This window comes from Pecten maximus, chromosome 8 (assembly GCF_902652985.1).
Source record: "Pecten maximus chromosome 8, xPecMax1.1, whole genome shotgun sequence".
In the NCBI taxonomy this organism is placed as follows: domain Eukaryota; kingdom Metazoa; phylum Mollusca; class Bivalvia; order Pectinida; family Pectinidae; genus Pecten; species Pecten maximus.
The window spans coordinates 29163757-29188307 of record NC_047022.1 but is presented as its reverse complement, the minus strand read 5'-3'; the positions used below and the strand labels follow the sequence as shown (position 1 = coordinate 29188307).

Here is a 24551-nt window from a genome sequence, read left to right as displayed (position 1 = left end):
GCATTGTTCAGTCATTTTCCTTTAAACTATACTACGCCACTGCAAAACTTTCGTTGGAATCCCATTCGTGTTCAAGGCTATTAGGTGTGATCGATGTCGATCTCGATCGCCGTGATGCTGCGATGTTTCGTGTTTGATATACTTTATGTATTAACCAGTGAACTGTGATTCAATATGAGTATTCGATCTTTTCTGTGGCATATCATTATACAACAACAGAACATGTACATGTACATACATGTATGCGTTGACCGGTTTTCTCAACCGAATGAGGAAGTTGGGTCCGTCAGTATCGACGATCATAGAAAAGTGACTTACATGTAGATTTCCTGGCGGATCTACACAAATAACACAAATAATTTTAGTATAGACTTTGTGTTAAAATCAAAACAAATCAAATAAATTGAAAACATAATTGCTTTGGTTTTAATTGGATTAGCTTTTATGATCAAAATAACAACTGGAGGTCATTGCATCTATCATAGTAAGGCATGTTTTGATACCATGTGATGACTTAACCGTACTTTCATATAATAAGAAAACATATCATCTGATAAAAATGCCTTATATAAGTAGAAACAGGATCTTTAATACCATAAATAGAGACAAAAAATCAAAGAACAATATTTACATTTCCGTTGTGTGCTCGTTATATAAGCTTACTAACGAAAACATTGTGTGTAAACATTAAATATGCCTTATATTCTCTCTCAAATCTAAAACTGTATTAAAACAAATTAGAATATCATGATTAAGATATGTAGCTACTCGCCGGCTTATATAAGATAACTTCAAGTTACAAGCATCAGTTTTCTTTAAATTATTTACATTTTGAAATTATTGTTACTTTTTCATTAAGATACACGTCGTAAATATATTTTTAACAATGGTTGATAGGGATCGCCAGGTGGGGGGTGCCCTGCATGCTGGTTTTAACCCCCGAACAATATTATAGTATGAGAAATTAAAATCATTGTTGAAAAGGCTGAAATAAAAAAATTAAAAAAAAAAGTTATGCATGAAGAACACATATTCTCTAGATTCTACCATAATATGTAAGGGGAAGTAACTTTTGATAAACTGTTCAATGAAAAGGGCATTTGAATTACCATGATAATTTAGTTTTATCAAGTTTCAAAAGATAAGATGAGTAGATTTTGAAATATTTTAACTTTCAAGTGTAAAAAGGAGGAAAAATTCAAGTGCTAAATAATGTAATATAATTTATCAATGACTACATGCTCAGTACAGGTAATATTGAGAACAAAACATTTCAAGGCAGAAACAGAACGAAAATCAAAAACTAAAAACACATCATTATGCACATTATACATTCACACCACAAATAGGTTGACATACAAGATCTAAAAATACGAAATCATGTATATGGATTCTATTGTTGTAATACACAAATGAATACCAGTAGGGATATATGTCCGATAACCTATATAGCTAGGGAACATGCTTTTAGAATATAGATGTTTATATTTTTTCACATATTTATGTAAATTTGATCAATTACAATAATGGAAGTTATAGTCTACCACATATGTAGATAAGGTGGAAATAAAACAAGTTTTTCACTCAATTTGACATAATGTGACTTTGATTAGATTACATAATACTGGATTGTAATCAAACTATCACCCACTTATCCATTTGTGCACTACAACAGAAGTAAAAAAAAAAATTAGAACATATCTTTCCATTCAATCCATAGTTCATCAATTACATATTTGAATGCCAAAAACTCATTCTAACCTTCAAGACTCTGCCTTTATTTATTGACACAGAGTATATATAAAAAAAATTACGTACAGTACAAGGAAATTAATAAGTAATGGAAATCAGCTGGTATCTCCAAAAAGTAATGTTTCTAATCTAAAATCAGTTCTTTTACTAGTTTAATCAAATATTCTTGTTTTTTCATGGCATCATGCTGTTTCCATTTTTGTTCGGATTTTATTCAACATTTAGTTTTTTTAATCACACTTGCATGTATACGTGTTCTTACATCCTTTACTATTGTTTGATAAAATATAAATACGACTTGGTATAAATGGTCTTTCTATCGTATTTTCTGTCATTAAGAATATACTCTGATGAAGCAAGAAGTTTTCTGATTCTATACATTTCTGTTTAAAATACATGAAGGATAAAAAAGTATTCTCCTGATCTAGTCAATCACATATTTCCGACACAATTGTTAAACAAGTTTCTGTTTAAAAAAAAAGATTTGTTTTCAATACAGAAATTTGAGTTATACCAAATCGGAAGACTTAAGAATTCATGAAAAGCTTGTTCCTGTGCTGCTTCTGAAAACATTTTTCTAAAAATTATTATCAGTTCATTTTTTTTTAAATCAGTACCAAGGTCTGATATATTTGCAGAAAGGGTGTCAAAAATATGTATCCAATATTTGCAGCTGTTCTTAAGTAGTCTTCGCAACCATCTAGACTTTAGACTTAAAATCATTTTTGATATAGCATTCATCTTCAGGCCGCCATTTGCATAATTTTGAACAATAGTACTTTTTTTTATTTTGTCAACTTGTGATTGCCAAATGAAATTAAAGAAAACATTATTCAATTGTTGTATGAAGGCATTGTCAGGGGAATAGATATAAACAGATGGTTTAGTTTTGGTATAACGATTGTTTTAAATGCTACTATCGTTCCAAGAGGTGTTGGAGTTCCCCGTGAACACTGCCTTATACTGCTCTTTATATTTTTCAGAGCTTAAAAATAATTCATCATAACAATTTCTTAGCTGAAAAATCAAGACCGAGTAAATTGAATTTCGTTTCCCCCAGTTTAGTTTCCATCAGTGATGGTACACACCTGCACTGATTTTTTTTCTGACCTTTCATAGAAGTTTAGTTTTATCATTATCGACTTTTAAAACAGATATTTTTTCAAAATCAATCTGATACATATAAAGTTTCATTGATGCGGTTGAACTATCTTTCCTAAATATGGGCTTCTTGCTACATTTTGTATGTTCAAAATTCTTCATAGTATCTAATTATAACGTTTTCGATTATTAAAATGTTTCCCTATATGACATTATTGTTTGTATTATTGACAGCCGCCATTGGATTTTAAGGTCAAAATAGAATATATCGTTATTTGCGGACAATCGAAAGCTAACACTACCTACTAAAGACACTTGTGAGCATAAAGGCATGGTTATTTTATGCAATATACGTAATCCACATGAGCTAACTGTGTTCTCCTGAAACTTTCATTTTAACAAAGTTTAACAAATTAGATGTCAACAGCAAGACTTTTCGTTAGCCATGATACATATATACTAACCATTTGTCAATTTACTTCTGTTTAATTGTACCAGAATCGTGATTTATACAGCTTGTAAAATATCACTGGATGAACCTTGTTAAATTATAATGGACAGCGTAGTTTCATGGGTATACATAGTTATTTAAGAAATCATCATTCTAACTATCCACGATATAATCAAACGAAGTTTCAAAGGCTTCCCCGGAATTATAATCTTCTGACTGTCCATCGACGTAACCTTCCTCTTGGATGTCGTCGAATGGCGACTGGTAGAATGTGTTCTCGTATCCAAAAGGACCTGTTTTCCTATGGTATTTTTTGGGTAAGTTCTTCACCATCTGCAATATTTAGAAAAAGACTATTTTTTTTCCAGGAAGGTTATATATTCTAAATTAATTAATATACCAACGTTAACAAAACGCCCGTTTCGGATAAGCCAAAGTCAAAATATCAAATATTCAATTTTAGACCCATTATCTAACCGCAAGATTTGTCATTTCTTCTGTTTTGAAGTATCAATAATCCTGTTATCGAAATCAATTTTGAGTGTGTGGTTGTATGCTGACACGGGACTGATTTCTGTTTGTATTTAAAGCAAATAAAGAGTAATAACGCTTTTAATGTTATGATAGGGTTTTATACAGAATGTCAAGCCAGATACACAGAATCATCTTTTCTTAAATTATTGATCAATTTCAAAATGTGAAGAAAATCAGTTTAGTTTCAGATCATTTCAAAATTAATCGCATCAATATCATGATAATAACACACATTCCAATATATGTAAAATACTCACAGCATTGTATTTCGTTTTAAAGTTGTTTTCGTTGTGGTAGGCACGCTCCAAATGACTCACAAGTTTGAAGATCTGTTTAGAACGGTAGAAATATGTTTTATTAACTCTTCGTTAAGAAACTTAATCTTCAACAACAGGAATGATTTTACAATAATTTTACAAAATCACCGAGTGCTCTTACTTTTCTTAATACATTTATATACACAGAGTTATTATTTCAATGTTATATTAATACAATATGAAGAGATAGATTGACTACAAAGCTATACGTACTAACCTGATTGTCTAGAGTCATTGACAAACCAAGTACTCCAGCGAAGTCTAAAAAATAAAGACAATAATTTAATTTTTATAAAAGAACTTCTTTGTAATATATGTTTTCTGTTTACATCACCAGGATGAAATCTAACGTTTTCGGATGTTATCTCTTTCGGTGTTTTTGAAACTGATGGAATGTAACACTTTATTTGTCTTCAAACGTTGACATAAAACCTGTATATATAATTAATGATTAAAATTTAATGATCCAAGATATCATGAAATAGCAATCATCGATTTCCAACATGATTTCCTTGTCATCAAAACTAGATAACACCAATAACATTTTCCGAGAAATTCGGAGAACATTAAACATCACCCTTTTACTCACCTTCCTCCTTATAATTGTTTTTTCTCGGTTTTCGTTCAAATATTTTTAGGATATCATTTATCTTGCGCCAGAAGTGTTTGTGGAGATCCATGTCGTATACTTCGACATCAGCATGCATCGGTTTGTTGTTTTTTACATGACTGAACGCGTTGTTTAAGATACCGATACAAAAGTTCACCATAAGTATGGTCATAACAAATAGAAAAACTGAAAAGACAAAGCTGATACCGATGTCACGCTCCCCAAAAGTGTCCTTAATTTTGACCATTGCTAATAACGTCCGAAACAATGTAATAAAGGCGGCTACAAAGTTCCTAAATTCCATTTGATACGGTCCTACACAAACGAAGCAGAGAATTGCAAAACCAACCATCGGGACCATAATACACAATCCAAAGGACAGGAGATCTTTGGCGCACACAGAAACAGATGTCCTCATTAAATAGATGTTGTGATTGAATGTAAGAGGCCGCAATAAGTCCAGCACTGCCACAAACAACTCCGCACTGACACACACCTTATATGCAGTGTCCATGGCATCCACTATATCAAAGGTCACGAACTCGCCTGCAAAATGAGTTGATGCATTTCATAAGAGTTGCGTATATTCGAAACGACATGGTCTTGTATACGACTTGGCGAAAATATCAAATATCGCTTTGATTTAATGTTCATTGGATTCGGACAAAATATCCATGTGGGGTCTGTAAAAATCACCTGGTCTGATTCCTAGAATCAACTTTTGTTATCACCTTGGATGCGGTATAGGTAATTTATGTATGTGGAAATCAATTTTCCACAACAGCAACAGGCAAGCTAATCTAAACATTTGCATTTATGAATTATTAAACTTTAGAGACATTGAATATACTTGAAATTCAACGGTATTTTAAACCAACGACTTTTAGTGGCGATGATATTGAACTTCGGAAGTTTCATATTAAACTCTGATTTAAGATTTCCCACGTCGGGTATTAATGTATAGCATACAGGGTTTAAGAGTGTAACTCAGCTTCTACGACATCTGCCGTATCCTATTGTACCACATAATCGGCCTATTTTCCAGGTATTTGTAATATTTTGCAAATGTCTGGAGCGTTTTCCATTGGCTGTGCTAGTCAATTTGTGAAGTGATGTTATTAAAGCATTGAACTGCTTTCATTTGGAAGTTATGGGCTGATGAATGCCAACTGGACAAAGGCAAATTCAATGAAGCGCGCTAGCGTTTCATGTTGAATTTGCCTTTGTCCAGTTGGCATTCATCAGCCCATAACTTCCAAATGAAAGCAGTTTAATGCTTATATTTACATTTGACAACGATTTTTAAAGTCTATATCCAGGAATTTTGGTTCTACGATGAATGAACAAATTATTATCGTCAAAGCCGGAACAGCCTTTTCAACAGCCATCTTTCGTTATCGCCGACGTTACAATTATGACGGCACTATAATAATGACGTCATAATAAAGATTTGGAAGTTATGGTAAAGTTATTAGTGGGGCTGCAGTGTAAATGTAAATATGATATAGAAAATGGCGTTAGGCCATATATTAAAAATGGCACAACAAAATGGCTACTTAGGCTTGATTTTGTTTTCAGCATTTTGACTTTATAACTGTCAAAATGTAAGTTTTCTCAATAATGCATTAAAAATATATTACCGTTACTTTCATTTAATATCATATTTTACCGTTTGCTTTCTAAGGAACGCATTTTTTTAATCGAAGACTACTTACAAAAATCGTTATGAAATAAAAAGTCATTAAGATCCTATATGTATGAAAAGTGATCTGATTCATAGATATCGACAGAACGATGACATGTTGTAAATGATACATTTATCTTTACTCACCGCTTGAATTAAATAATTCTTCTATAGTATAGATTGTCCTGTCTATGCGTACAATGTAGAACACAATGGCTGCTACTGACGTCATGATGCTGATGAGGTACACCCACTGACTGATTTGCGAGAAACAGCGCCGACCAATCTGCCATGTCGTATAAATCAAATGTAAGAAGCGACAAAACGTGACAACCAGGAAGAGAAGTTGTAATCCGAGAACAAGGTAGTCAAACGAGTCTATATATGGGTACAACCGTGCCGTCTTTATTCTAACTGTCGGATAATATCCGCCAGTTTGAGGCATTTCTATGATTAACGTTGGTAATGAAAACAGTTTGGAATCTGGGTTGTATACAACGAATTCTATAACAACAAGTCGAGTAAAACGGTCTATCCAACCGTAGGCTTGCATGGCGTACAAATCGTTTCTTATCTCCTTCACTGATTGGTCGAGTAACTTCACATATCCTCCTCCGCCATAGATATCATGGTCACCGAATATGGACATGGAATCGATCTCATCCTCACCTTTAAACGTCCATTCACTGCCGTTGCATTTCTTTGGATTATAGTCCGTCCAACCTGAATGGATAGTTACATAAGATTAAAATTTAGTTAATGGTAAATAATTGAAAGTAACTTGCAGAGGAGCACTGGAATTTTTCGTTATCCCTGGTTCTGGTATAATTAAGGAAGTATTAGTACCAACGTAGTCAAAATACATCTTAACCGACGAATCGTTAATTGTTTTGCCCACGCCTGCCCATGAACATTTAATTATTTAGTATCAAGCAGCTGGAGGTATTTACACTGATTTCCACCATTGTCTTAGAATAATGTGTTATATTGTTTATATTAAATTAAGCATATAACTTCATTAATGGCAATTCAAGTGATAAGAGTATTACAGAGTTCAAGTCCTACCTACAATGACAGGTACTTGCACATGTACATTATTGTGTCATTAGCCACTCGGTTGTGCTGCCCAATACCTATTTAATACAAGTCCCTGTATTTGATCGGTAAATGTGTATTTCTTTTATCTTCCCTTTATAAACATTGCACCAGCAGATATATTCTCTTGTGAAAATAAGTAGGTTGTCAAAAATATAAAGGAGCTTGTACGTCGGCAGGGGACTAATAATATTACAACCCAACATAGTTTAGACTCGGTTGAATATCACTTCACTCATATTAGAGAAGACGCCACTCCCTACATACAGATGAATTAAAACAAAAGACTGCAACGTAATGATACAATATTTACACTGACATCATTGAACCCCACGACCTTACAGGCCAAACTAACCGGCAAGATACATTACTCATAGGTAGTTGTTTGTTAGGTCAATTTGTTCATGTAAATTACCTTCTAAACAAAAATCCATTGGTGTAGAGAGAGCATTAAAACGTGTTACTTTGTGTGCAATCCAAATATTGATATCGCAAATACCAATACTGAAAGTTGTGTATATGGACTAGTTTACCGACAATAATGAATGCACAGCGTATTGATTTCTAGTGTTGCAGTTTCTAGTGATTCTATCCAGAACAATCAATCATTATGTGTTATAACAATATACCACATGTAATTAATATTAGTTTTTAATCATATAATGCCTATATTGTAGAAACCCTTTTACAACCTTGAATGTAACGCGTAATGCATAATATGCTATAGTGTTGTATTTTAACCAGAATGTTTCAAAACTTTTAAAGTTATGAAATAATATTTGATAATTCTTACGACATTTTGACTGAACCACCACCATTATGGGACGAATAACTGATATACGAGACCTTATCTCATCCTCGGTAGCCCGCAGTAGTATCATTACGTGTCTCTTCGATAATCGACAGTACAGTGGAACGTAGGCTACCGACGATGACCTTATCCTACCCTTCATGTACTTTAATACAGAGTATTTTGTTATAGTTACCTTCACAAAAGTGAGTCTTTTCCATGCTCGCAGCCGAATACTCTGGAGGACATGTATATATGAGACCCTGTAGCAGTGACGGAATGTCGCACTTCCCTGTAAATGTACAATACTATGGTCGTTTTAACGTTATATAACCTGATATGTTTTATACAAATTGTGCAAAGAACATTAAAATAAATATTTGTAAAAGAAATCATCAGTTTCAGCGATTTATTAAAAAGGAGAACTATTAAAAAGATATATAACATATCGAAATATCACATAACTACATGTATCATATTTCAATAAACATTACACCTTGTATATATCAACACAAACAAACAAACTAAAGAATTGTATAGAAGATCACCAATGAATACCAATGTATACAAACATGGATTTAATGAATGCCGAATTATAATTAAAACACATTAATATATACAGATTTTGTTGGTGATGCTTGAGAACAAAGTGTGGAAATCCAGCAGAAAAGTCAGAAAAATACAAAGTGCAAAACATAATGTTAAAGTATTGAAAATGACGCATAAACCTCACAATTAAACTAGTTCCATATCTCCGTGGATATCAGGTCATACTTTTTTTTAAACATGAAATATATGTATATTCCCGGTGAAACTATTCACACGATTAAAATGGCCAAAGGGGTCTTTAAAATCCACCTGGTCTAATTCCTATAAAATACTTATTTATTACTCCGATTGTCGTTCATCTTCATCTAAATAATTACTTTGAAAATGACGCTAGATAGATCTATTAGTGCGATATAAAACTGAGGATGCAATTCTTTGAATTCCTACTAAAGAGACGGCTCCTTATCTATATGGCGAAACACATTTTGACGTCACAATATCATGAGGTGTATGAGGGGGCCTAGCAACATTTTATGGACTAAATCAGATAATTAGGAAAAACGGTGTTTTGAAATCTGTTTTTACTGATTTTAAGTTAATTTCAGAAAATATTTTACTATCAAATGGTAAAACTGTTTGTTATAAGTATATTAACATCAAAGTTTTGTATATTCATAGATGTTCATAAAATTATTTATGTTACACAGAAAATGATTTAGACACCTAATCGCCATATCGGCGAAATTTCCCCACACCTCTATTCAGTAAATCATTAAGAAAATGATGAGTTGATACATGTGGTGATCATAAATTCAAACATTTCGGAGCATTGCAGTTTTTGTTGATGATGAGGACACCAACCTTTAACACGCATTTGTCGAATCCTAGCCAAACCCATGCGGTAACTGACGTCATCGGACATGTAATATCGGGATTCATTCAGCCTTACATCACCATTGTAAAACAGTTTTGGATACAATGCGTCAGCAAATCGTCCACGAAGCCACGCCCATATGTCGTCTGTCGAATTGATCTGTGATACAAACGCAATTTAACAGCCTTGACATATTATTATAGTTAGTATTGTAAACTTTATATTGAACCGCGTAAAAAAACCTTCAGCAAAATATATAACTGTTTTCCTATTTGATATTACAATTGTTTTCATTTGTTTTATTGACATTTGTAATATAGTAATTGTTTCATTGGGATTTTTCAACAAAAACTATTATATAACAAAGTTAATCAAACTAAAAAATTATCTAATGAACACTTTTATTTATTACCCTGTTTGACATTTAACAAGTAATACTGGTATTCGTCTAAGTGAATACAATGTATTTACTTACGAAGCAGGAATGACAAAAAACTACAAAGTAATACCAATCAATTGCGCACACCATGACGTAGGAAGTACAGTTCAGGTTAGCATGCAATTCACCAGCACACTTACCCGATAAGTCGGAGTCAGACGTTTCTCCAAAGACTTGTTCTGAAGATAAGATGTCCAAACAGAGTTGTGGGCACATATTACCGCTAGAATAGTTATGTATGCAGCCTGAATGAGAAGGGCGCGAGCGGACAACAACAGTTTTCTATCTAACTGTACTAACTTGTACAACCGCGCCCTCTCCCTCTTGTCGTAATTCGTTGTGTTTGACTTGTCTTCAAAGATATTTTCTGTGAACAATTTAATATTTTGATTTACAATCGAGGTCTTTCTATGAAATAAATTGCAAATCAATAGTGTAGATAACTGATATCATTTTGTATACCACTGATAAAGGGTAAGAGGATTTTTGTTATCCAGGACGGATGTAAATACGGGTATATATACGTGAGTTAGTAACTCTAAGCTTTTGGATTATTTTAGAAATTTTAGTTCAAATTAAAACAATAGTGTTTGATCGGTTGCAATACACCACCTACATATTTTGCATTTAAACATCTAAAATCCGTGGAAAGTAATTTTAAAGATGGTAATAGCCAGAAGGCACAAAGCACAATGCATTGGAAGTTGAAAGCCTGATACAGATAAGAAAGATACCGTCAACGTCAACGAAATCGTCATCTTGTTCAATTCTGTCTTCAGATGCATCGTTCTCCACAAGTACCGGCGCCATACATTCCAGATCTTTCTTGGCATATTTCTTGCAGAAAAATGCTACCATCAAGGTAAGAAATACCACCTACAAAGGTCACCGCTATATACATGTACAATATATTGGGGTAAAATAGTTGTTATCCTCTAGATAATATGATTAGTACAATGAAGATTAATTGATTATGAACTAGCTTATTTAGACCTTAACATATCTAATCAGAGAGGATAAGATATTTGGTCATTTAACCAAATGTAGCAACCTCGCAAGATCATCAAACCGTGTCATATTGATTGGCTCATTTGCCTGATGTTTGACATGTTTGTGCATGTATATGTGCATATGTATACAAGGTGATGTTCAGCACACACAATGCTCTTTTTTTTTTGTTATAGACAAAATCATCTTTCCCCGCCCTGAAGGCTGGAATTTAAAACTTCAAATGTAGTCATTATTCTGTCAAATTTCTGATTTTACTCATTATTCAATTGCCTCTGGATTAACATTAAATGAGTTTCTTATTCTTAATTTGATGTATGATTCATAACAATCCGTACTTAAAATTTCTTAAAATTTGTCGACGGTGATTTTGGATTAGCGATGATTTGAAATGTTGACAGCACTTCTGCCTGTGTAAAGTATGACTAGTTAAGTTATAACACATACTAACATTATTAAGGCTGCTTTTGATGAGATATTACAAACCTTGAGTGGATCTAAGAACATGATTCCCTGCATTGTTCCGAAAGTGAAAGACCCTAGCCATTCGAGCGTGGTATCTCGACCCCATTCAATACTATAGAAAAAGGTGAAGGTTGCACCAGAAGACATACACATCATTGCTATGGTATATCCAATGAAGATAAACCACCAAGGTAAGAAACCTTCATTCATCACTTCCTTCGTATTCTGTTCCATAAAGGATTTGCCGACTTTTACTTTGCGGTTCCTAAATATCCACGCAATAAGAAATCCTGGAATAAATGTCACCAAACTTGCCATACAACCAACGTAAATATTCTTGTAGGTGAGACTGAACGGTCCAAGGTGAATCCCATAAGTCTGAACTCCTTGTGATGTTCTGTACCACATCGCATTCGCTAGCATGGATAAAAACAGCATGGAAAACACACATACACAGCGTTGAACTCTTGTAAAACGGCTAGCTGAAGGCCTGCTAAGCAGTGAAAGCCAAAGATAGTCGTCGAACAGGTTGAATCTTGTGTTACTTCCAAACAAAATACTGCCGTCCTTCAGTTCTGCCTTAGCAGCATAGAGCGTTCTTCTTGTTTTACGGTCGTCCCTATCCGGGGCTAGCCATTGTCCACACAGGAACGCGTACCTAGGACAACAAGATCAGTTGAAACTCCACGCGTACCTCTATATAATGTCAGAATATAACTAATTCGCAATACAATGTATATGTAAACTTTGAGAATAAATTGAGAATGAAATTAGTGTCAAATATATCATATACCACAGAATTAGCAAAAGAGTATTTGCTTGATTCAGAGTAAGTAGTAAACAGTAGTTGACATAGAAATAACATACTTTTCATCGTTGAATTGATCATAGACGAGCACCTTTTCTAGGTACCAGCTGGGAGAGTCCCCTTGTTCATCATGCCATACTTTAATCTCCGATAGTTGCCCTAGCTCTCGGTCGGTGGTCAACAAAAAGTTGCCAAGCGTCCAGCGTTCAAACATCTATATATAGATAAAAACTTTGTGGAATAGGCAACATTACGTTTGTCATAATGGCACATAGACATAAAAAGTACTGAAGCACTAAAATTCAGGGCCGGTTGTTCAAAAGGTGATAAGGTTAATCAAGGTTTAGCAACGCTTTTGAAATCCTGATAAAATCGTTTCTAGTAATGCTAACTTGACAAAAATAACACTTGTCAATCACTGTTTTTTAAGGAAGATGCACACAAAGGTTTTGAAGTAAGGAAAATGATTTTTTTTCACTAATCAAGCGATTGTGCTAGTCACCTTTTGAACAATTCGGCTCAGTAGATAACTATTAGTGTTAACCTTGCGTTTCCCGTCCTTGACTGCTCTGGCCCCTGTTATCCCTTTGGAGCCTTTGAGTATGATAAATGCCGTAGACGAAAGGCGACTACTGGACCAAAACCCCGTGTAAAAAGACAAATAGTACGAGTAACGAGCCTGGCGCGGATTGTTCTTTAAAGGAAGGTATTCCCACTGTAAAAAAAAAGACGAGGAATACTGACATAATACCGAAACCAAAATCGATTAAACGAGGTCAAAATATAAAGAAAAATACTCATTTTCGTGGAAATTCCTGAAAGAGGAGAAAAAGACAATGTGCTCCAGCGGAGTAAGCGTTTCATGCTTCGACGACAACACCTATTATTAAAAACAACATAGGAATATAGGCCGATGTCGGATTAAATCACAGTCGCAAATGAGATTGGTGACTACGATGTACTTGGCATACCAACAAGCATCAAACACATCTGACATCATTTCGCATAAGGAAATCGATTATTTTCAAAAGAGATCATGATGTCATATTTAGAAAATTCCTGTGGCCTTCACCAGCTTTAATATCTCGAAACATTGTAAAAGGATAGATGTTCTTCGCAAGTGTTATTGCAAAATATCATTAGTGTTGCTTTTACAGGCGTTGAGACAAATAAATAAGCTGTTGTGTAATTTACCGCTAACCGCTTATTGTAGCACCCTATGAATAAACCAAAGAATCTCCCATTTCAATTTTATCCGTAATCTTGTGTTTAATTCGAAATCAATATCTTGTGTAATGTATAATTTATATGTATAAATATAATACACTTATATAGCGGTCGTAGCAGATTTGTTGTTATGGGCAGACATACGACCAAGGTCGACTTATGGGGTGTAGTGGTTTGTATAAAGACTTGTTGGGTGCAACACGCAAGTCCATCCAAATTCAAAATCTGTTTTTTCCGTTCATTCCGTCTCTAAAAAAAGCACATTCGCAGTGAGATTTACTACTCAAATATGGATAACAATGAAATAACTTTAAAATTCGTTTTATATAGAGGATATTGAATGGCTTCCCGTTTAATATAAGATATATTTCACGAGTATGACAGAATATCGATATTCTTGTCATGCTTCGCACTCGTGAAAATATCGATATTCTGTCATACTCGTGAAATATATGTTATATTAAACGGGAAACCATTCAATTTTCTTTTTATTGCATTTCATAAACTTAAAAGTAAAAATTAAAAACATCGAAAAATCGATAGCATCAAAAAGTGCGGGAATCAGTAATGACGTCATCTCTGTGTGACGTTACTCCACGTCAACTTGACGGCGGCACCATTTTGAAAGGACTGATCATCGCAATTTAAGCGTTTTCTGCTGTTTTAGGAGAATCTGTGCATGAATAGCCAACGTCAAGTGAGTATTTAGTCAAAACCTGGTCAGAATATTTCAAAAATACAGCAAAATAACCAATTTATCTCCGCTTCGATTGGCAAAATCGGCAAGTTTCAACGAGGTGACTACAAAGGTCCGCTCTGACTGGTCAAAAACGGAAAACTTATATTTTCACTGCAAAACTTATATTTTCGCTGCAAATTCTTTTATTTTCACTGCTCATCGCTGCAGTGAAAATATGAGTTTTATTAGTTTCATAAATCTCTATATTTCACTGGCAAAAATGCAATAAAAGCGTGTGTAATACATTAGTATCAGCCGAAGACGCTTATTTAGATAAACTTCTGTTGAACGACACTCAGATTTGTACCCATTCAGTACAGTCTTCTGCTCAGCAAAAGAGGCAAATGAGAAACACCACTGGATAATTTTGGGGTTAATGATCAGACGAAAATGAATTACTCTTTTAAAGTAATAATGTTTTAAATGCAAAATGAGCAGCTGACATATACGCTACAAAACCAGAACCTATCCAGAATTCTAACCATACTGACCTTTAACAAATCCTTGCTGTCGAAATATCTAAGGAAAATCATTAATACAACCATCAGACTGAGGCATCCCACATTAACTGCCAGAACATACGGCGTGTCCTCTAGCTTACTGGCAAAGTCAACGAAAAGCGTATCAAAGTTTATCACATCCGGTGGGATTACAAACACATTCGAACCAAACGTGCCAAGAAAGTTACTTTTAAACGTCACTGTGGAGGAAGCCATGGATATATCACTCATCTGAAACAGAAAAAATAGATAATAGCGACATATATAAACTGTTTTGTTCATAAATGTAAGAGCTATTCCAATAACTTTTACGAAGGAAAACTCTATATTTCAAAGCGTTTTAATTAAGTGTTGGCATAGTTCTTCGTTATATACAATATGATTTCAAGATTTTGATTTGTCATACCATTAAGAGAAAAAAACAACCTGATAGTCGGATAGAAACAAAATAGATAATTGCTCATGGCTAGAAATAACTATAGACATGTACGAAAAAGTAGCTAGAATAATGTGTGATATTTGGTGTAGTTTAAGCATGATAGAGTAGTGTTAGAATGGCAGAAGACGGAATTAGGATAAATTACAAATATCAAGAATTTTAATGAGTAAGAGCAAGTGATTTTCTTTTTTTAATTATTATTTATTTATTTATTTATTTATCTATTGATATATTTTTTGAGGGGAGGGGGGGGGGTAAACGATATTACGTATTTAATTCAGACATGAATGTTACAGTGATCATGTCACTCCCCAGAGGAATAGCGGTAAATAGTCACCTTGATGTTTTCCGAGATATGCCACCGATTGGTCGTCTCGTTGAGCATAAGAGCTGACACACGGCCAAATCGTACTGCATTAAAAGCCAGATTTCCATAAGAACCTGCAAAATATCGAATCAGAAGAAATATCATTACCTTATCTTATATAGTTACTTACATCTGTTTCCATCGGGGTATGATACATATACATTTGTATCAATATAAGCAAACTTTAAGCAACGCAATAAGGGAAGAGCGAGTAATATTATGCGTGAAATGTCTGTAATTGTATCATAGTATTGACAATGTCTCAAATTGTCTTTTAGTTTCTTAACTTACTATTCGATTTGTTTGTCTTGAAATGCTATTTAAGCAAATTTAATTTGTCAGCAATTACAATGTCATTAATGGAATTTGAAATAACTGTATGCGTGTACATGTCGTTATACTATGTGTTGTATTTGCAAAGCTTTAAACATATTTTAGTACAGACAAATTCAAGAAAAAAAACATTTACCAGTGTATAGCTATGCGTTTTATATTTAACATACAAGAGCAGGAAGCGATCTAAGTTAAACAGTGATATGCCATTGAACTTGGTATGTAAATCAAATGAAGTTTAAACAAAAAGCACATGTCAATTTAGGATATTTACCGTAACAGAAGGAGCTCATAAACTCTTCTAAATCACTTGTTTCAATATCAGCTGTCGGATCCCTGGTGAGCCAGAATATGTACCAATTGGTAGGTAAGTTAACCAATGATTTGATATCATCTCTTGATTTTAACCCGTAACCCGCAGCCATTATGGTGACGTTCATGCTGCGAAGTCCGTTAAGTGCAGGGTAAATCATACTATCATTCAGACCAAACTGACCGTCTGTTATCACTAGAACTATCTGCTGTTTTGACCAGTCAGCGTTTGTTGATAAGTATGACGTCATATTGTACAGTGCGGTGTCGATACGTACAGGGTCCAAGACCAGCGTTGCATTTGGGTCGATTGTGGAGGTTGTCGCACTTTCGGTAGTTGTGGTCCCCAAGATACTTGTGGTAATTGATATACTCGAGGAAGGTGTGGAAATCACTCCAATATAACTGTTTACTTGAGACTCTGATGTTACGCCATCTCCAAACGAAAACACTGTTTGGAATACCGTTTCAAATGTATGAAGAGAAAACTGGGTATTATTCACAACACTGATCATCTTTTTGACAAAATTAATTGCTATGTCGAAGTCGTCCTGTTCGGTGAGTTCAGATTTCACAATGATGAACGACATCTGCGCCCTCTCGAGACAAACTGGAACAAATTATACCATATTTTAATGATATAGCTTATTAACGCTCCATATTGATATTGCATATAACTTTGATGTCAGTTGATATGTTAGCCCTTATATGTCTTCCCAATGTGGCATTTGCTATAACAATTTAGGGGATATTTCGATACACAGAGTGAATAATTTACTTATGTTAATATTTTCAAAGTGAAATAACTTTTGATACCACCTCCATGCACATACACACCCATTGGCACAGTTTCAGTCACCCTTATATCGCTTTAAAAAATCTGAAGACGAACACTCTCATGCATGAATGTAGCATTTAAAATTGACAATATTACAAGGATTACCTTCGCATTGAAAATACATGTCGAGTGAGATCATAGAATCCAGATTACTGTCAGGTGGAAGGAAGGTAATCGATAGATCTTGCCCTCGATACTCAATCTTCAAATTTGCAGGTTTATCGAAGATGGTGAGGTCCCTGCCCCCGTCAATCAGTAGGTCTACCACTGGTGTCTGGCTGTCGATGCTGGCATTCAGATCTGCATCGTATCCTTTCATCACGCACGGCATGATGCTCTTAATGCGAACATTCATCAACGCCCCGTCCACATTGTTTTGAAAGGAGGCATTCAGAAAGAATTCGTTGTTATTGTTCACGTTAGTTATGTTCTCCCAAAAGCTCGGATCGTTCATTACGTTGTTTGCATCGACCACCATCTACCGGTACAACATAAGAAAACAGTGATTTGTGAATTCCATTACCAAACTCTTCATGTAACGATGAATTGATATAGTTTGCTGATACGGTGATCAAATAACTTAAACTCTATCCCATGAATCCACAAAAAAAAAAAAAAAAAAAAACAATATGATGCCCAGACGCCATCAGCACTTTGGTCATAACGAACACTTCATGAAACTATGTATGGTTACAAAGTGATATGCTATTTTGCTTATTGTGTACTATACATTTACACCGTTTACATATTGAATATAATGAACTGATATTGCACAAGTACAAAATCTACGCTATTACTTTAGAAAATGGAAAAATATATCAGTATATTTTGCATATGCTAATGCTTCGTTTGTGTACTGGATGTGTTTATACCAAATCCATTTCGATACCTATCGATTAAAATACAGACTATGCTAGTTTTCATCTTAATATGATATTTAAGAACAAATCGTAAACATAAACAACATATCTTAATTGAATTGGCATTTTAAGGTAAGTGTCTGTTAAACTGAAACAGTATTTTACAATTTAAAGGGATACAATCCAGTACCTCAAGTCGATCATCCCCACTGTAAAGGTCAATGAAATCGCCATCTTTGTCCCGTATTACCGTACGAGTTGTTCCCGTGTTGATCATGCGTTGGTTGTCTACGTATGTATACTTATTGATGTTGTAGGAAAGAACCTATAACAATGTACAAATAATTTACATGTATCAGTAAGGACATAATGAGTCTTTATTCCAAACATTTATTCTGTTAATTATGTCTTCATGTGAAATACCTTTGTAATGATGTCAATTAATAAGTAAATACAGCAAGTAATGACCTTATCTTATAACAACACGCGTTCTAAATGTATCATGACGAATCCTTATTTTACAAAAAGCAGTATCTTATAAGGGTGTGGATTTAGACTCTACAAGCAGTATACCACATTCTTATCCATTAAAAACGAGAACACCGGAAATGGATACATAATACGCCCTTCTGACCCTCTCCAAAGATTTATATATATATATATATATAAAGTATTCATGGTCTTGGCAATCAAAATCCAAAACGGATAAGAAATATTAAAAAAGGATAGAAATAATTACCAGAAATTAAATTCATGGTTCCCGAAAAATTAAAATCTCCAAATATTAGTATAATAACACATGATTTGTAGATTATTGTAGAAGCTTTTACTCGAACTTTAACAGGGCGGACAGACGGATGGACGTAAACGTTATACCATAAAAAAAATACATACTTTAAACATAATTTCACATAATTGCGATGCATACTATTAAAGAGTTCATTTCATCAACTTTCGAAACGCAGCCACATACAGATTTAATGAATCATCACTATGTAATCTAGACGTACACACCTAACACCTGATACAAACCCTATATTACATTCGTCAATAACACGTACATAAAGTAATAGTTCCTGGTCGTTGTACTGGACAGCGTCCGGTCTGACGTAAGGGATGTCCAGCGTGCTACTATATTTAGTTACCATCTTGTCCAATACATCCCCTTTACTCTTGATTGTTGCTATCACAATATTGCCTTCGCTAATCTCTATCTCATTCTGTGAGTACTGACTGTTAATTACGATCGTCATGAACTGTAGAAGTCGCTCCTCGGTGGTGTTCACATACCCCATTGACTACAAAAACAAAACATCTTCCAGTGTGTGGAATGCATGTATAAGAAATCGTTTTGATTTTTGGTAAGAAAAGCATTTGGATTATTGTAAACGAAAACGGAATAAGTAGAATATTCATTTTTTCTGATTGACATTTTTTCAATTCTTATTTCGTAATTCTAGATGAAACCTTTTCTTCAACTTCAGTAGATATAGTATATATAGGATGTTTATCTCATACATTCGACAACAAAGACTGGCTTCCAAACATGTTAACATATTTGTTTTATCATGCTCGTATATGACATGTATATTATATATGCTGTGGTCAGTTTTTTGCCTTTTTTGTTTTGACACTATAACACAACATCATATTTTCGTTTTATACGTCAAAGCTCCCAGGGTGCAAACATTCCAAATAACAACACTGAAATTTGTTATTTGTCGGCTTTCAGTTCTTGCCCTACATGATGGCCATGATAAATGACTTTATTGGCACTTTATCAAGACTAGACATTTTAAATGACAGCTCTTAAAGACTTTCTGTCCAAGTATCTACTGTCCCGATGGGATGGATACGTGTCTATCTTGAAAATGCGGATATCATTAACCTAAACTCTAAGTGATTCAACAAATCTTACAAATATCATGTTGTCGTCAAATACGAAGATAGTACTTTTATACACTGTTTATTCATTAAGTGGTCATTACAGCTGAGAAAGAAAGGACTGCATTCAGTTCGATTTAGTATTTAATACGCATAGTATTGATACATGTATTTACATTTTTGATTACTTAAAGGTGCTAATAAAATTTAATTCAGTTGAATTGAATTGTATTTTCCCAGCTGTAAATATTTGACACGCTAGAAATGTAAGTGTTCTTACCAAAGTGTTGTCAATGGAACAATTAAAAGTGTTGTTGGCGGTGTAATTGTTTTTACTTTAGAGATGTCGATGGAACGACCAGTTGGGTTGTTGGTGGTGTAATTGTTTTACCTTAGAGCTGTCAATGGAACGACCAGTAGGGTTGTCGGTGGTGTAATTGTTTTTACCTTAGAGCTGTCGATGGAACAGTCGGTAGGGTTGTTGGCTGTGCACGTTAGGAAGCTGATGACATCAAGCATGACTTCTACCAACTTTACCAGTTCTGTCTCAAATTAATTTTTAAAGAAAAGCACGTGTTCACATTGAAAACGGTTTTTCGACCTATCACGATAGTAAGGAATTACAGAATCATGTAACAATCTCTAGCATTACTTAAAGCTTGGATATGTGTTAGAATATCAACGAACAAAGGTTCATTTATAAACCAATTTGCATAGTATATTATTACTTATATATTATTTTAGAACTATCATTTTCCTTAAATCAAAGACTAAGTGAGTGGAATAGGTTAGTACAATATATATCCACTATATTCCGGCCAATTGTCGTGATTAATTAAAACAATCATATCTCTCAGCAAAGCAATGTATGCATAATTGGGACCTTGAGCTCAACTCACCGAACAGTAAAATGTCCCCAACACAGGATGACTTTCATCCTCAAAACATTTTTTCATTCGAATGTTTTACAATAAGTAAACAACTTTTTTTGTAGAATATAATTATACATATATGTACAACAACCGTTAAAATTTGCAATTCTCGTCAAAAGTTTCTATTTTCTTGTCTAACATATTTTACCTCTTTTCTTTGTTCTTATCAGAATTAAGTCTTCTCCAGCGTTGAATACTAGTATGTAACAGGGAGCACGTATTTCCGCATGTTCTGTTATCCTTCCAAACACGTGTTTTACTTACCTACCGCTATATCCAACATGCTAGCATTGTCGAGCTGGGTCTGGCCGTACTTGATGATAATGTTATCGATCATACTGCCAGTCTCGAACTAAACACAAACAATTATAAATAACAGTTTCATAAATAAATGAAGGTTGTATTGACCAGATTAATATTTGATGATTTTAAAATAGCAATATCTAAAAATATATGTCGAACAAAACAAAGCATTTTATGGAATTGCAAAAGAAGAATTTCATTATTTTCAAATGCATGCATGGTCAAAGGCAGCATTAAACTTTAACATACATTTTGTAAATTGTTATTTCTTAGAGTGAGCCGTTTGGTGTTGTTGACATGAAATTTAAGCGTTGTTTTTTGTATGCTGTAACTTCTTATGTTGAGTTATACTTCACCATAAAAACATATTGTAGAAGAACCTGACCAAAGATTCCTCAAGGTTTTCATCCGCATGTTGGAGGTCGGAAGACAAAACGTTACGGATACTTTCCAAGGTGTCAATCGTCGTGCTAGCGTTTAAACTGTCGTCATAAAAAGTAGGAATAGAAACTACCAATGCATCCCCTGTAACAAAACTCCGCTTATTAATCTTTATTACGTAATGTAGATTCATATTTAATCTTTATTACGTAATGTAGATTCATATTTAATCCTCCCCATTGGTGCTGTCCTATACACAAGATATCTTGTGTGATTCTATGAACAATCATAAATGTCACGCAAAATGAGTAAAATAGCAATTTGGTAGGTATTTGTGTATATAGATGGCATCTCGTAATTTAACTAGTCAAATGTGATGGAATATAGACATAATATGGGGCTTATATAGTCTTTGGTGCCAAAGTTCTTAATGAAAACAATACAAACACACAATGAGATGTCACTGGATGATGTAATCATTATATATACATTGTGTTAAATATATAAAAAATACAATATATAGATCCCAGTTATGTTTGTTATATTGTAGAAGTTAATTTTATAACCTTTAAGCAGATGCGTACTTACTGTAACCACATCGACATGTCGAGATGAACACGGAGAGGAAATAACACGCAAAGACCTGTCCATAATATCATAAAAATACATTTAATGTTATAAGGGGAAACTATATACTTTCGACTGTATAGCAGAATATGTTGACTATCAATAATTGACTTAAATAGAAATACAACAGCAAGTAGTTTCTCTAAGAGAGAAAGTGTTCAAGTGAGGATAATATCGGTTTGGTATTGATTTAAGTCATATTGAAAAGGTGTTTTATAGGTGACAAGTACATAAGGGATGCATTTTAAAGTGCATTTCACTCCCTGTATACATGCTAAATTTTATGAGGATTTCATTTCGCGGTGGTTTCTGTCGAACTATTTCGCACGGCATAGCCTTGTTAAAATTCAGCAATATAAACTTAAATGTATTTCTGTGTACATATCAATATAAGTTTCACTATTTACTTTTCACTCTATGTTTATAATAATCGTGAATATTGTAAAATTAAATCCCCCGTGGCCAGATAATTAATTGATAGAATATTTCCGTTTTTAATGTTTTATGTTGCACAGGTCTATACTTAACATTCAAATCCATATGTAAGTGTATATTCCAGTTTGATCAATTATGTTTTAGAATATCAATAAAATATTTGCTTACATGCATCCTCATAGTATATCTAATGCCGATTACTCACCAGACTTGTACTCATCCTGCTGTCCTTTCCCAGCACGGGATATGCTTTCACTCTGTTGAACTTACATTGTATGTAAAGTTTTCTTATTTTTACTCTCGTGTCGTTCCGTCACTTAAATCAATTCAGTGTTGTTCACGGTCACATGTTAATTACAATAGAAGCGAGGTTAAAGTGGAGCTTTCAAAAGTAAAACGGACCGTAATTATATTCTATCGTTTCCAATATCTTAATGAGCAAATAGACATATTGATATATAGCTACCAATTAGTATTCTTTACTAAATAGCAAATAAATTGTATATATATTATTTTCCAAACTTATTTGATAAATGGGAACATATGTTTATATAATATGTTTATATAATATGTTTATATTGCTGTTATTGTTTTAGACAAAGAATCGATTTTTGCGATATTGGCATTTCTTTATATCATATTGACATTGGACTCGTGGCAAACCGTTCATTAGAGGAGGTATAATTAAAATATAAATCATAATGGCTTTGGACTCAGGACAAGCCGTTCATTCGGGAAGGGCTAAAATAAAAATTTAAGTATCTCTTTATGATTCGTGTCATCACTAGAAACAATTACATGGAATATTGTGAAATACATCAAGGAGTTGTAGTTCTAAGTGGCACTCCACGATGGCACGACGTAATGAAATGTCTTGCTACCGTAGTTTGTTATGTTTACCTGCTCAGCACTACCGGTATTCAGTTATAACGATTGAAATCATTAATGTAAATTATTTTCCTTTTGATTTAAAAGTATTTATTACTAACTACGTTGAAGTGTGTATAAAACATTTCTTTTGACGGTAAACTGTTGTCAGTCAGTGGCAACAATTTCATTTACAGTCATTTTAGTCACTTTAGACATAACGAAAATGTTGAAATACATGATTTTGTACAAAATTCTGTAACTCGAGGTCACATACTTGGCAGAAAATTATTTTCACTCCGAGAAACTTCCTTCTTTATATAACATACTGGCATCCTTATTAGATCTATTTTTTACACAATGCGTTAATATTACTATGAACTTAACATGTTAACATTCAGCTTAAGTGTTGCTAGACGTTTCATAATACAAGTTGACTCTATTTTTAATTTTAACTTTATTTCTATTATGTGTATGACCCAAAATAATCCGAATTCAAGGACGCTAGGGACCGTTCAATATGAGAGCTCTCAATGGGAAATATTTTATTTCCGTGTCCGATATGAAGTCAGACGTGCTCGGTGTTTGATATGCCTGGTTTACATTTTGAGGATGTGACTTAAACCCGTTTTGACCTAGATTTGTATGGCGGGTGTTGTCTATGGAGTAAATAGGGTATATCTTTGTTTCTTGATAAACAACACTTATATTTCATCGAGTTGTATGAAAACTATTTTTCGTGAGTACAAAGCACGAGTGAAAAATTCTATAAAATACACTTTTTCCACCTCTACCGATGTCAGTTAAATTATACCACTCTGTCTATTTGCTTGCCATGTTATTATTACTCCGCTAAATAATTAAGTGCCACCCATTGGACACAAGTTTCGAAGAAAGTTAACATTAAGTAAATAGATACATGTGTAATAATCTAGCAATTTAATGCAAATATTCTAGGATCACTAGATTATTTTTTCTATCGCTGTAAAATTATTGGAAAAGCTCGCGTAATAATATCAACGGTTACACA

The 24551-nt window shown here is 33.8% G+C and overlaps 1 protein-coding gene across 1 annotated transcript; it reads right to left on the bottom strand.

Moving 5' to 3' along the window:
- Positions 1 to 425: 425 nt before the first annotated feature.
- Positions 426 to 22933, bottom strand: LOC117333106 (polycystic kidney disease protein 1-like 2). Its single transcript, XM_033892238.1, has 22 exons — positions 22860 to 22933; positions 22181 to 22235; positions 21597 to 21736; positions 20424 to 21260; positions 19154 to 19390; positions 18283 to 18417; positions 17338 to 17710; positions 16357 to 17004; positions 15720 to 15823; positions 14935 to 15174; positions 13022 to 13192; positions 12537 to 12691; positions 11691 to 12327; positions 10931 to 11072; positions 10337 to 10563; positions 9745 to 9916; positions 8531 to 8626; positions 6597 to 7172; positions 4745 to 5311; positions 4373 to 4416; positions 4096 to 4167; positions 426 to 3637 (listed from the first exon to the last, which is right to left on the bottom strand). Exons 4-22 carry the CDS (start codon positions 20493 to 20495, stop codon positions 3458 to 3460), a joined length of 4848 nt encoding a protein of 1615 aa, XP_033748129.1. The 5' UTR covers positions 20496 to 21260; positions 21597 to 21736; positions 22181 to 22235; positions 22860 to 22933; the 3' UTR covers positions 426 to 3457.
- Positions 22934 to 24551: the final 1618 nt, after the last annotated feature.

Excerpts from the sequence above, each read along its gene's own strand:
- LOC117333106 (XM_033892238.1), bottom strand. The coding sequence starts at position 20,495 with ATGCTTGATGTCATCAGCTTCCTAACGTGCACAGCCAACAACCCTACC. Across the intron at positions 15,175-15,719 it reads ATATCTCGGAAAACATCAAG|ATGAGTGATATATCCATGGC; the intron begins GTGACTATTTAC and ends TTTCTGTTTCAG. Across the intron at positions 8,627-9,744 it reads TCGACAAATGCGTGTTAAAG|GGAAGTGCGACATTCCGTCA; the intron begins GTTGGTGTCCTC and ends GTACATTTACAG.